This window comes from Pygocentrus nattereri, chromosome 12 (assembly GCF_015220715.1).
Source record: "Pygocentrus nattereri isolate fPygNat1 chromosome 12, fPygNat1.pri, whole genome shotgun sequence".
Lineage (NCBI taxonomy): Eukaryota > Metazoa > Chordata > Actinopteri > Characiformes > Serrasalmidae > Pygocentrus > Pygocentrus nattereri.
In genome coordinates, this window is record NC_051222.1 from 39,885,615 (window position 1) to 39,900,836 (window position 15,222).

Below are 15,222 nucleotides of genomic sequence, written 5' to 3' on the forward strand. Positions count from 1 at the left end.
AGTGCGGAGAGTTTTACTTTATACCTTCAGAGCAAAGCTGAAATATTCTGAACTCTGAAGGAGCTCCTTCCTCCCAATCCAGGCAGGAGTCATGGGGGAAGCACCTCCCTTTCCCTCGCTTTGTTACTGTGGGTTGGGTTTGTTTATAGGATGAAATTTTCCCTCAGCTGCTGGCAAAACAGCTCAGTTCACCAACTGTTTTTATGACCATAGAGGAAGAATAAGAGGACAAATTTATGGTTTTAAGAAGTTTTATTTTATGTTTATTTGTATTTGTAGTCTGGATAATTTGGCCTTGGACTCTTTAGTGAGTTGGGAATGTGGTGCACACAGAAGAAGCGAATCAGAGGACAGAGGGAAAGGTGGAGAGATGGAGTGATGGAGAAATCTCTCCTTCTGCTGCTCTACACAGCTACATGGGGTAAAATACCTTTTCTCTAGATTCACTCTGAATCCTGTCAGTGTAAATCTAAACTCTGCTGTCTCTGGTCTTCCAGCTGTGTCGGTGTCAGATGGGTTCAACATCGATGTCACAAACCCAGAGCGGTTCTCGGGGAGTGAGGAGGGTTTTTTCGGTTATCGGGTTCTACAGTATCAGTCTGACTCAGACAAACAGTGAGTACACGCCTGATCATCACTGTCATCCAGTAGAATCACAGCATATCACACTGTATTAAACTGCATCACGGCTTATTTGGTTACAACAAACTGAATCTTAGAGAATCACATTGTATCTAAAGGAACTGAGCCGAATCTCAGAGTACTGTACTGTATTTACGCGCCGGTGTAGATGAAGTTGTGTAAAATACTTTATTAGTTTGATTATTATTATAATTATAGGGACTCAGTGTTTCTAATTGAATCACAGCATGTCATTTTGCATTAAGCTGCACTGCAGATGACCTTGAATCGAGTTAAATCAGAGGGTATCATGTTGTCTGTAGTGAATCAAACTATCATGCATCGTACGGCATTAATCTATAGTGATTATCATCGTAGCACTTTTGGCTACAGCTTTAGATCAAACGCTATGAAGAATAAATATCGTCTTAGAAACTGAACTTTCATATTGTTGAAAGGAAAGATCTGAACAAAAGTCACATTCAGCTACTGTTTATTGTACTGAAAACAGACAGCACTGAACTGAATTCAGAATTTAGTGAATTGCGTTGCCTTGTGTGAAAAGAAACGGCGACAGCAGTGATGAGGTAATGATGTGCGTCTGTTGTTTTTACAGGATCATAGTTAGCGCTCCACTGAGAAGAAGCACTAATGAAAAGGCATCAGGGGCAATTTACAGCTGCACACTGAATACAGCAAACTGCACTCTACTGTACCAGCAAGGTACGTATACAAACACACACACACACACACACACACACACACACACACACACACACACACACACACTGAGAGCTCTACTGTACCAGCAAGCCGCTTATACACACACACAAACAGCTCTACTGTACCAGCAAGCCGCTTATACACACACACAAACAGCTCTACTGTACCAGCAAGGCACTTATACACACACACAAACAGAGCTCTACAGTACCAGCAAGGCGCTTATACACACACACACACACACACAAACAGAGCTCTACAGTACCAGCAAGGCGCTTATACACACACACAAACCGAGCTCTACAGTACCAGCAAGGTGCTTATACACACACACACACAAACAGAGCTCTACAGTACCAGCAAGGCGCTTATACACACACACCAACCAAGCTCTACAGTACCGGCAAGGCGCTTATACACACACACAAACCGAGCTCTACAGTACCAGCAAGGCGCTTTTACACACACCCAACAGAGGTTAAGGTCAGAACTTAAGATCTGACAGGTCAAGGTAAGATTATTCGCAAATTCATCTTTTAGAACCAATCTTAATTTAAGGTTTAATCTTAATTTAAGGTTTAAGCTTAATTTAAGGTTTAATCTCAATTTAAGAGTTTTATTCTATCTCACTGAATCTTTTATCTTGATTTATCTTAACTTACTTGATTGAAGTCAACAATCAACTGTCGTTTGTTACCCAGCAACCAACCATATGTGCACAGTTGAATTGTAAACACGTAATCCAGTTAGTTAGACAGCTAATATTAGCGACCGTTATTGGTGTAAAGAAAGTTAAATAAATCTATAGCACTGAGAGTTAAGAATATTGTGTCAGCACCCTCCGCTGTCTATCAGAGCATCGCCGCTCCCCAGTTTCAGTCTCCATTTCCCCAACACTTTAGCAGAGCATGCTAACATTCCTCCTGCTCATGTTGGTTATATTGAACTGCGCTGCCCATCACTGCCCAAGACAATAGAAACAGATGGTTAAACAGAAGGTGAGAAGCTCTGGTGTTTATCCTAAAGTTAAGAAAATATTTAGCATATTTTTGCAACTCAAGATGTTTCTGTAAAGCTGTTTTCTAATCTAATCTGGATTATAGATTATAGGCTTGAGAGCTGTTGCTCTGTAATGGCTTCTGTTCTCACTTCCGTCTTAACTGAAGTTGCCATGACAACAAAGCAGATCTCAGACTTAATAGATTATAGTGTTTTAATGAGGCGGCTAATGGACATCATTCCTATGTTTCTTCACATGCAGCATCTGTTTTTATCATCACATCCTCATTAAAAACAGGAAGTGCACTCCTTGTGAAATAAACCTTTAATGGTTGCAAGTCAAGGAACAAAAACTCAATGAAATGATAACGTGGAGAGTGGGTTGGACTATGAGGTCACCAATATATTGAAGATTACTGATTTCACTGTATATTTTTGTGGGGTTCAGTCTTTACTTTTCAGTGGAAATCATTAGGGCTTAGAAGTAGACAAGAGAACATTTAAAAGTAGGTCTGCTAGCCTCCAGTTTCTCAGGGAATGAATTCAGATACATTGTGTAGAAAACTTTATTTAGTCATCACTACTGGTGGACAAGATTGTAGAGTCTACATTATGAATTCGGGTTTACTTGGGTTAATGTTGGAAATGAACAAGAAAACTCATTTCATTCAGAGATATTTTTGGAGCTCCCATGTCCAGTTTGGCCTTACTTTCCTCTTATGGGGAGTGCAAGACCTAAACTACTGCCCACACCAGCTTGAGGCCTTTTTTGATGGATTTTTTTTCTTGTTTTTAACGTCCTCACTTCCCAAATAATAATAACCTTTCTCCAACACAACACTGAACAATTATATTCAGTGTCATAGTAACTTAGAATAGAATTAAGAACCATTTGTCACTGTGAAATTAAACCTCTGCATTTAACCCATCCGTGCAGTGAAACGCACACTAGTGAACACACACACTAGGGGGCAGTGAGCAGCTCTATCCACGGTGCCCGGGGAGCAGTTGGGGGTTAGGTGTCTCGCTCAAGGACACCTCAGTCATGGACCGTCAGCCGAGGGGATCGAACTGGCAACCTTCCGGTCGCAGGGCCAGTTCCCTAACCTCCAGCCCACGACTGCCCCTTACATTTAACTGTACGTTAAAAGGTTTTGAAACAAATTCTGATTGGCTTTGTATTTTGGAGCCAGTGAGATGGTCATCACGCAAAACAAATACGGCAAAATACGATCAAATTTGATTTGATGAAAAAAAATGTAAAAATATAAAAAGCAGGAGATTTTGCCATGACATGGTTGGACTCTTTTACATGGAGTGTCCATCAGTTGGGAAAGAGTGCGAGTGTTACATGCGACGAGAAAGCAGGCGCTCCCGGTTAAAACACAAGAGTAAAGTTTTACTTGGGGAGAGGCAGAGAGGCATCAGAAAACAGGCATGGGACGAGTCCAGGACAATCAATACGATAAGAACGGCAACCATAATAAAAAAGGGCAAGGCAAGGCAAAAGTCCACAAAAACAGGCTGAGCGTCAGAACCAAAATATCAAACCAACCAGACAAAGGCACAAAAGGGAGAGTCCAAAAACAGGGGCGACAGAATAAACAGGCGGGAAGTCATACACGATGAAATCAGAGCAGGAATGGACGCTCAGTAAGTCTCACAGGGAAAACAATGAGCTGAACTAAAGCTCAGGCTTATATCTAAACTCACCTGTCACGTGACACTACCATGACACAGCTCGCTGATAGGACGAAGATGTGGTCAGGTGATCTTGCAAAGGCTTTTAGGGAATGGAGTCAGAGTCTGAAAACAAGAGAGAAGGAAACTCCTCCTCATGAGCCCGCAACGGATTCTGGGATTTGTAGTTCTGGTCCGTATGCGGACTGGTAGCAGGCATGACGGTGAGCTTAGTCGGCTGTAGCCATCAGGACAACACACAAATGTCTTAATTCCATAACAGTTGATTCAACGTTTTTCATCCACAGACTCCAGTGATGCCCGGTTCTTTGGGATGTCCATGGCAGCGAGGTCCACCCCTTCAGCCAGTCTGACTGTAAGTGTGGAACTAAAAGTTCTTTGGGTTCTTCAGCTCCCGTCTGGATTCACTACAGTTTCACTGTGGAGCCAAATCTGCTTCTTGTCTTCTAATTGACATCCTGTAAAATCTTTGCCTGGAAATGAAGGGAAACAAGCAAACAAATAAAGAAATCAGTATAAATTGTTTAGAGGAACAGGTTGAATCTTACCATCCATTTATATATCTATTTATACATAGTTGGCATTACGGCGAAACCACAAACTGCATTTTCCATTTTGAGCACAGCAGCAGCTCTTTGAATTGTATGACTACTCAATTAAGACATACTCCAAAATGAATTAAATAGCATAGCTCAGGACATAGGATTGAAAAGGTACGAACAGATGGTTTTATCATTTATCCGTTCACCCGTCTTGTCTTTCGCTTATCCACTGGGTTGTGGGGCAGCAACTCAATTTATTCAATTCATTATTACAGAAAAGCAACTCTGGATTCTGAAACTGACCATCAGTAAGTCTTGGCCCAGTGCAACGAAACTGCAGGAGTCTTTGTCCATTAATGTTCGGACCGTGTGAATAAAAGTCGAGTTTGATGTTTTTGGCTTGGTTCAAATGGAAAAGTCTCCTTGGTACAAACTGCTAAACCCATCACAACATTTCCGTGCAGTCCTGAATCCTATGTTTTACACAACGTACAATCCTAGCTCAAATGGAAGTTAGATAACTTCCTCCTAACCTGTTGTTTTTGTTATTATTAACCTATGAAACAGGCTCTGAATTGTTTAGCAGTGAATTTCCACACTGATCTGAGCTTTAAATAGGACCTGCTTTGGACCCCTGTTTTGGACACGGATGTAATAACATGCAAATTTAATATGCTCACAATTTCTCCCTGTTATGATCTGGATGTGTATTATTTATTAATTTACAGTTATATGGTTATTGTTGGCTACTTTTGCAACACTTGGAAGAGCTTTGAATGTTTTTTCTATAGTGAGGTCTAAACACCTGACCATCCCCATCATCAGTTATGGTTTTTGGTTAAAGGAATGGTGTTGGAGAAAAATCAAGCTTATGCAAATTCCACTTTCCCTGGTGTACTCGATCCACCGAGACATGTTTAGTGTCCACATTTAGCTTCTTTAGAGCTGGAGCTATGAGGCTAAGAAACATCAGCCCCGTAGCACCAATAAAGGAGAACAGTTTGTATGCTAAATGGGTCTCAGCTGATCTGTGGTCAGTGGTGAATTTGATTTTTTACAAAATCATTCCCTGAAACTACAATTTTTCAATGTTGTCTGTGTAAAAATATCTAAAATGTGTGTTTTGGTTGATTTTATTAATAACATGCTGATCCAGGGAGACACTCTGATGTAAGTTATGGATATATCAACTGTATACAGTCTCTCCTGTTCATTTAGAGCTGCAGTCCCAGTCTCGCTCATGACTGTGGTGGAAACTCCTACCTGAGCGGCATCTGCTACCACTTCAACAGTCAACTGGATCCCATCGCTAACAAAACAGTCGCTTTCCAAGGTACCAGCTGTTCTTTCAATGTACTATAGCACATTCTGTAGTGTTCTTCTGATCATCTAACCTGATAGTTCTGTTAGGGTTTATCTACAACCCCAATTCCAATGAAGTTGGGACGTTGTGTAAAACATAAATAAAAACAGAATACGATGATTTGCAAATCCTTTTCAATCTGTATTCAATTGAATACACTACAAAGACGAGATATTTAATGTTCAAACAGATAAACTTTATTGTTTTTTGCAAATATTCACTCATTTTGAATTTGATGCCTGCAACACGTTCCAGAGAAGTTGGGACAGGGGCAACAAAAGACTGGGAAAGTTGAGGAATGCTCAAAAAACACCTGTTTGGAACATTCCACAGGTGAACAGGTAAATTGGAAACAGGTGAGGGTCATGATTGGGTATAAAGGGAGCATCCCTGAAAGGCTCAGTCATTCACAAGCAAGGACGAGGCGAGGTTCACCACTTTGTGAACAACTGCGTGAGCAAATAGTCCAACAGTTTAAGAACAACGTTTCTCAACGTGCAATTAAAACCGACATCATTCTGTAACGGATATTCCCACATGGGCTCAGGAACACTTCGGAAAACCACTGTCAGTGAACTCAGTTCGTCGCTCCATCTACAAGTGCAAGTTGAAACTCTGCCATGCAAAGCGAAGCCACATATCAACACCACCCAGAAACGCTGCCGGCTTCTCTGGGCCGAGCTCATCTGAGATGGACTGACGCAGAGTGGAAAAGTGTCCTGTGGTCTGACGCGTCCACATTTCCCACTGTTTCTGGACATCATGGACGTCGTGTCCTCCAGGCCAAAGAGGAAAAGGACTGTCCGGATTGTTTTCAGCGCAAAGTTCAAAAGCCAGCATCTCTGATGGTGTGGGGGGTGTTAGTGCCCATGGCAGGGGTAACCTGCACATCTGTGAAGGTGCCATTAATGCTGAAAGGTACATACAGGTTTTGGAGCAACATCTGCTGCCATCCAAGCCATCTTTTTCAAACTCTTATTGAGTGTTAAAAGGAAAGGTGATGTAACACAGCGGTAAACACGCCCCTGTCCCAACTTCTTTGGAACGTGTTGCAGGCATCAAATTCAAAATGAGTGAATATTTGCAAAAAGCAATAAGTTTATCCGTTTGAACATTAAATATCTCGTCTTTGTAGTGGATTCAATTGAATATAGATTGAAATGGATTTGCAGATCATTGTATTCTATTTGTTTTAATAAAAAGTTATAGCTCATTTAACATGATCACTTTTTTAAACTTTCTCTATCTCTCAGAATGAAACAGGATGTTTTTATTAGTGTCTTTAATGCAGCTCCTTTAGTCTGAATGACTTAATCACTTGGCCAAATCTAGTCCAGCCTTTGAGTCATTCAAAGTGCTGCTCTAAGTAGAAGCATAATACCAGCACCCCTACCCAGACTTTCCATTATCTGGAAAAGCCAATGCAGGAAAATTCCAGTGAATTCCGGTGGGTCAAAAATGTTAAACATCCTAACACACACACTTTCAGCCTCTCTTGCACTTTTCCTCTACCTTTTTCATATATTAAACATTTTTCCCCCTTTTCTGTGTCCAGTGCTTCATAGACATTGGAGGTAACGGCGTTTTAACAAAGGCATTTGTTAAGCATCAGTAAAACGTTGCAGTCAGTGACACTGGCATCCAAAGCACAGAAATCATAACAGACAAGAATTAAAACCCATAACTTCATTCTAACTCATAATTTTGCACTCAGAAGGAATAGAAAGCTTCAGTAACATTATTCTGAGTGGCCCTTTGTAGATGATTAACTGTAGTTTATTAATCAATTGCAGAATATAAATAACTGATATTACATAGACGTATTGATGATGTTACATGAAGCAGACTTTATACGTTGGCTCCATTCAGCAAAACTCAACCTTTCCCAACCTAACCCAAAACCTAATCACTCACCCTGGTCCTAATCCCAACATTAATCTTAACCTCAACACAAAACCGAATCACTCACCCTGGTCCTAATCCCAACATTAATCTTAACCTCAACCCAAAACATAATCCCTCACCCTGGTCCTAATCACTCACCCTGGTCCTAATCCCAACATTAATCTTAACCTCAACCCAAAACCTAATCACTCACCCTGGTCCTAATCCCAACATTAATCTTAACCTCAACCCAAAACCTAATCCCTCACCGTGGTCCTAATCCCAACCCTAATCTTAACCTTAGCCAAAACCTAATCCCTCACCCTGGCGCCAATCCTAACCATAACCTAACCCTAATCCACTGGAGCTCCAGGACCAGGATGGTGTCAGCATTTCTGTATCAGCTGGTTGAGAATGTTGATGTTCAGTTTTTCTCAGGTTAAACATCTTCAGATCTGCACCAGCACTCAGAAAAAAAACAGCTGAATTCATCAGATTATAGAAAATATATTTATTCACTCAATAAAGTGTCCTGATAATCTACTGAATATACTTACGTATTGTTGATATGATGTTGATGTTACTGAGTGTTACCAAAAGTGACATTTTATTTTTTACATTTTTCTCGTCTCACATTACATTGTTATGTTTTGAGCACTGGCTCCCAGCCAATAGTCAACCACACATCAGTTGCCAAGTACCCCCACCACCCAACACAGGCCTGGCAGACATCTGGTCTGTAGCTAAATTCCCCTCCGCTGAGAGAGGAAATTCGCCTTCAGAGGAAATTCGCCTTCAGTTCCCTGTCCTACAGCACCACGAAAAGCACATTAAGCTCTCATAACCATTTCTAATCATAAGCTGATAGAGACTGGATTAAAGTCTTCTAGACTACTACAAAATTATTAATACACACAATATGAAATGATACGAAAAATATTTTTATTGTGCATAAAAACAGAACAATTTATAGCTAAACATTGTTTCATCTCTGAGTTTTCTGAGTCTTTTTTCTCGTGTGTGTCCTGTTTACTCCAGCTACATCTGAGAGTGACAGACTCTGATAGAGTTCAGTAAATACCATTGTTCACACAGTCATAAAAGGCCAAGATATCCCACCTCTGTGTAATGCAGCTGACTGGCAGAGGTGGATCGCTGCCGAGGGGGCACAGGACACACAGGTCTGGTTAGCAGGCTGCCATAATCAAGCCTGAAGGTTTTCATTACCTGAAGAGACTAGCGTTTCTTTCCTTATGTCTCTTTGATGCTCAGTCCCTTGATTAAAAAACTGGACTACTATTAACTGAGCTACTCAGCTGCCCAAAGAACCCAAAGATCTTCTAAAGGGGATCTCAATTAAAGGAAGGGGGCACAATGCAAGCAAACAAGCAAAGTTTATTTATACAGTTTTTTTTACAACAGGTGTTGTCACAAAGCAGCTTTACAGAACAATCAGTATTACAGAAAGAAAGAAAGGAAAAATCCGGGTCCGAGCCCCCAGGAGCGTCGCCAGGGGCAATGATGGCAAGGAAAAACTCCCTAAAAGAGGAAGAAACCTTGAGAGCAACCAAGACTTAGAAGGGGAACCCGTCCTCCTCTGGTCGACACCGGACAGTAAACATCGTTACTATGAAGTTTTATAGAACAAAGTGGGGAAAAAAGAAAAAGCAGTGGCTGATTTAATCAGTTTATGGCGATGGCTGGTGAGCAGCGGCACCAATCAGGGCAGAAGGGCCAACAGCATCAGACGCACAGGATAGGCAGCTGATCAGCTCGGCAGAGAAAGGAAAGAAAAACACAGAGTCAGTTCTGTAAAGAGTGGCTGACCACAGATTACAGTATAACAGGGCAGCAGAGACTCCAGCAGGTCCAGATCTGACAGGGAAGACTAATCACTCGACCGTACAAGTGAGTTTTTAGCCTAGACTTAAAGACTGAGGCTGAGTCTGATTCCCGAACATTAACAGGAAGATTATTCCAGAGCTGGGGGGCTCTGTATGAGAAGCTCTCCCCCCTGATGGAGATTTATTAGTTCTAGGTACCAGTAGTGAGCAGCACCTTGTGATCTAAGTAGGCGTGATGGTTCATAGTGGGAGAGAAGGTCACTCGGGTACTGAGGGGCGAGTCCGTTTAGAGCTTTATAGGTCAGTAATAGGATTTTATAATCAATGCGATATTTAACTGGTAACCAGTGCAGGGCTGATAAAACTGGGCTGATATGGTGGAACTTTCTGGTTCTTGGTATTTTAGTAATGGCCATTAAGTTGACAAGCAGACATTTGGGGAAGGCACACATCACCTGTGCACATCACTTTCAGTGATTTATCCGGTCTGAGCGCTGTACCGTGGGATTATGCATTATGTGAGCATGTCTCAACACTCAACAGATTTTTAATTTCTTCGGGGAGATTGTTCCCCTTCATTGTACACAGCCTGTCCTTGTATAAAGGCTTGGTAGAGAAAGGCAGAGTTAGCTGATTTCAGTGTTTTGAGAGAGCTGTTTAAGTAGAGCTTAGCCAGGTGTTTCAGATTTTGCTGATTGTGACTGGGTGGGTGCCTCCCTGTGATGGTAGTGTGAGACTAAGCAGCCAATCCCCTTTCACCTTAAAGATAAGCATGAGAATGAAGTGCAATCCCTGGCTTGACCACTTAACTCACTTGATCACTTGTGCTTCAGGTTTTCATTACATGACTAATGAAGATCTGATGTGAATCACAAGAGAGGGCTGATTGAAGTGCCTTGGTGGACAACACTGTTTTCGAAAAAGTTGGGATGCTAACTGTACAATCCCATTTCTAAAAAACTTGGCACGCTGTGCAAAATGTAAACACAAAAAATGCAATGATGTGAAAATCATTTAAACCCTATACTAAATAAAAAAAGTACAAAGACAACTCATCAAACATTTAAACTGGGAAATTTTATTAGAAATTTTATTATTATTTTATTTGAAAAATATATGCACATGATTGGGTATAAGGAGCTTCTCAGAGAGGCGGAGTCTTTCAGAAGTAAAGATGAAGACACCACTACATGATCAAATAGTGCAACAATTCAAGAATAATGTTTCTCAACGTAAAATAGCAAAGAGCTTCTGCTTTTCATCGTCTACGGTGCAGAATATCATTAAAGACTCAGAGAATCTGGAGAAATCTCTGTCTGTGAGGGACGAGGCTGAACACCAGGATCTGCTGGCCGTGATCTTTGGGCCCTCAGGCAGCACTGCATTTAAAAACAGACATGATTCTGTAGTGGAAATCACTGCATGGGCTCAGAAACACTTCTGAAAACCACTGTTTGTGAACACAGTTCATCACTGCATCCACAAATGCTGTAAAACTAAAACACAAAGATGAAACCAAATATAAAAAACAGGATCCAGAAACGCTGCCACCTTCTCTGGGCCGGAGCTCATTTAAAATGGACTGAGGGGAAGTGGAAAAGTGTCCGGCGGTCCAACGAATCAACATCTGAAATTCTTTTTGGAAATCATGGATACTGTGTCCTCCGGGCTGAAGACCACTCAGCTTGTTATCAGTGCACAGTTCAAAAGCCAGTATTCATGATGGTTTGGGGGGGGTCAGTCGTGGGCTGGAGGTTAGGGAACTGGTCCTGTGACTGGAAGGTCGCCGGTTTGATCCCCAGTGCCGAAAGTCCATGACTGAGGTGTCCTTCCACAAGACAAATAACCCCCAATTGCTCCATGGGCGATGTGGATAGGGCTGTCCACTACTCCGGGCAAGTGTGCTTACTGCCCCCTAGTGTGTGTGTATTCACTAGTGTGTATTTGGTGTTTCACTTCACAGATGGGTTAAATGCGGAGGTGGAATTTCTCCCTTTGTGGGATTTAAAAAGTATCACTTAATTAGTGCACATGGCATGGGTGACATGCTCATCTGTGAAGGCTCCATTAATGTTGAATTATATATATATGTTTTGACAACATCTGCTGCTGTCCAGATGACGTCTTTTTCAGGGAAGGCCTTGATTATTTTAGCAAGACAATGTAAAACCACATTCTCAAGTTCAAGTTCAAAGTGTTTATTGTCATATGTACAGAGGAAACAGGTTTCCTTATATACAATGAAAAGCTTACTTTGCTCCTCGCTAAGAATGCCAGATATAACATTAAGAATATAAAGAGTACATATACAACCATATATATTAATCAAGAAATAGTGCAATGTATAAATTACAGTGGTATGGGTAAATAGTGCTGTGCCTTGCCGGGAACATGATTATCTGCAGCAGAAATGAGTAGTAAAGTGCGATAGTGCAATTGTAAACATGTGCTACAGTTAAAGTGACAGTAGTTGCAGGTTATTCCTGAGGAGAGAGTTCTTTACCAGTGGGGTACACATCACACGTCTGTACCTAAGTCTGGCAGACCGAAGTGTGAATAGTTATTTCTGGTTCAGAACTCTGATTGCGGTGGGGAAGAAGGAGTTCTTTAGCCTGGAGGTCTTGCACATCATACTCCTATACCTCCGTCCTGAGGGCAGAGGTTTGAACAGACCGTGCTGGGGGTGGGTGGGGTCTTTGATGATGGAGGCAGCTTTCCTTTGGACTCTGTGGTTGTAAATGTTCTGCAGAGAGTGCAGTGGAGAATTGGTGATCTTCTCTGCAGTCTTCACCACTCTCTGTAGGCATTTACGATCCATCACGGTCAAGCTGCCGTACCACACGGTGATGCAGCTGGTCAGGAGGCTCTCAATGACGCAGTTGTAGAAGTTGCTGAGGATCACCGGAGACATCCCAAACCTCCTTAGCCTCCTCAGGAAGTACAGCCGCTGTTGAGCCTTTCTGACTAGCTGCTTGGTGTTCAGTGACCATGTGAGGTCTTCACTGATGTGGACACCCAGGTATTTAATTCTGCATGTATTACAGCAGCATTGCTCCGTATTAAAAGAGTCCCGGTGCTAAACTGACCTGCTGTCACAATTGGCCCCTCCCAGTCTTCCATGTGCTTTTCTGTTTTGGTCTAGTCCACGTGCTTTCTTTGTTTTGATTCTGTCCCAGGCCAGCCCCCTTGTTTTCTGACTCTGCCCCTGTTCATTGCCACCTGTGTTTTCCACCTGTATCCTGTTCTGTCATTATCCCTGTTTGTATTTAAGCCCTGTGTTTGCTCCTTGTGTTTGCTGGTCTTTATTGGATGTATTGTTTGTAGTATAGGGTACTGTCTCAAACCTGATTTTGGATTTGCCCATAATAAATCTTGCTTTTCTCAGTGCATGCATCTGCCTCATCATCGCTCCCCACCATTACACCTGCCTGCAGTCCAGACCTGTGACCACTAAGAACATTTGACGCATTATTAAATGAACTGTTGAGCAGCTGAAATCCTATATCAAGTCAAGTCAAAGTTTATTTATATAGCACACTTTACAACAGGTGTTGTCACAAAGCAGCTTTACACAAATATCCAGGTCCGCATGAGTGTCACCAATGGCAACAGTGGCAAGTGAAAACTCGCTAAGAGCAAGAGGAAGAAACCTTGAGAGGAACCAAGACCCAGAAGGGGAACCCATCCTCCTCTGGGCCACGACAGATAGCAAACAGCCTTAGTATAAAATATTAGATCACAAAAACGGGGAACAACAGGAGCAGCAGCAGGACGGTCAGTTCATGCAGGTGAGGTTTGCACAGCATTGTACAGCTTGAAGCTCCATGGTGTTCAGACTGGTTGAGAAGGCTGGCGAGCAGTGGCACCTGATAAGGTAGAAGAAGCAACAGCATCAGATCCATAGGATGGACAGATGATCAACTTGGCAAAGAAAGGAAAAACACAGTCAATTCTGTAAAGAATGACTGATCACATATTACAGTGTTAACAGAGTGGCAGAGACTCTGGCAGGTGGAGCTACTACAGCCTCACTAAGAGGGAGAAACCAGACAGGTAACAGAGTCATGAGGCTTTCTGAGATGTTGGTGACCTCCACTTCACCGTTAACAAACCTGAGTGAGTGAGGTAGTGGGATGACGGCACCAACACTCCCAGTTTACCATAATACTCTAATAGTGAGCAGCACCTTGTGATCTAAGTAGGTGTGATGGTCCATAGTAGGAGACAACTTCATTCGTGTACTGAGGGGCGAGTCCATTTAGAGCTTTATAGGTCAGTAATAGGATTTTATAATCAGTGTGAAATTTAACTGGTAACCAGTGCAGGGCTGATAAAACTGGGCTGATATGGTCAAACCTTCTGGTTCTTCTGAGACTCTGGCTACAGAGTCTAACTGGACTAAACACAGGTGGACTAACTAAAGCTTGTTAAGGCCTTTGCTGAGACATCCAGACAGCAGGGCATTACAGTGATCCAGCCTTGAAGTAATAAATGCATGCACTAGCTTTTCTGCGTCCTGTAGAGATACTGCATTTCTTAATTTAGCGATATTGCAGAGATGCAGGAAGGCTGTTCTAGTGATATTACTTATTTGTGCGTCGAAGGGCAGAACAGCGTCCATCACAACACCAAGATTTTTACAGATGAGCTTGAAGCAACTGAGAAACTATTAAGTTTACATACTAAGTTAGACCGTTTGTTTCTTGCTGCTTTTGGACCAAGAAGAAGAACCTCTGTTTTATCCAAGTTAAGCAGGAGAAAGTTACTTGACGTCCAGTCTTTTATGTCTTTTACACAGTTCTCAATCTTACTATGTTTAATTTTATCATCAAGTTCACTTGATATATAGATAACAGTGTAATCGGCATAGCAGTGGAAATTTATACTGTGTTTACTGATAATGGTGCCCAGTGGTAGCACATATATTGTGAATGATATAGGTCCTAAAACAGAGCCTTGTGGAACACCATACTTTACTTTTGCAAGGACAGATGATTCACTGTTTACATTAACAAGCTGATAGCAATCAGTGAGGTACGAGTTAAACCAGGAAAAAGCTGTTCCTGTTACCCCTACAAGGCTTTCTAATCTGTCTAGTAAGATAGTGTGGTCTATTGTGCTAAATGATGCATTAAGATCAAGGAGGACTAGCAAAGACACGTTTCCTTGGTCAGAGAATAACAAAAGAACATTTACAATTTTCACTCTCCTGGTTCGGAGAGCCCTTCCTGGATTGGGGCCATGTCATGGCAGAAGGGCTTGTGTGGTCTAGGGATCTTCAGAGCTAATGGTGGCAGAAGCAAAATCCAGGGCATGGGAGGAGTTTGGTAAGGTCATGGAAAAAGACTTTCGTTCAACCTCAAGGAGGTTCTGGACAACAGTTGAGCAACTCCGGAATGGTCGGGGTGGCTGCTCCCAAGCTCTATTTGGCAAGGGTGGAGAAACTGACTTCAAATGAGGATATTGTTGATCAGTGGAAGGAACACTTTGAGGAACTCCTTAATCTGGGAGACATGCGTCCCTGACAGGATTCATCCAGAGATGC

At 42.1% G+C, this 15,222-nt stretch overlaps 1 protein-coding gene across 2 annotated transcripts in view; it reads left to right on the forward strand.

Annotated features, from left to right (window-relative positions):
* The window catches only part of LOC108412866 (integrin alpha-M-like), a 79,005-nt gene that overhangs the window by 13,975 nt on the left and 49,808 nt on the right, over positions 1 to 15,222 (forward strand). Inside the window, exons 2-6 of one of the 2 annotated variants that reach the window (XM_037543636.1) lie at positions 280 to 421; positions 498 to 615; positions 1,238 to 1,344; positions 4,332 to 4,399; positions 5,805 to 5,919. In XM_037543636.1, the coding sequence (XP_037399533.1) occupies positions 319 to 421; positions 498 to 615; positions 1,238 to 1,344; positions 4,332 to 4,399; positions 5,805 to 5,919 (511 nt within the window). In that variant the 5' untranslated portion in view covers positions 280 to 318. Of the gene's footprint in view, positions 1 to 152; positions 422 to 497; positions 616 to 1,237; positions 1,345 to 4,331; positions 4,400 to 5,804; positions 5,920 to 15,222 lie in introns of those variants that run through there. The other variant, XM_037543635.1, reaches the window with a different exon arrangement.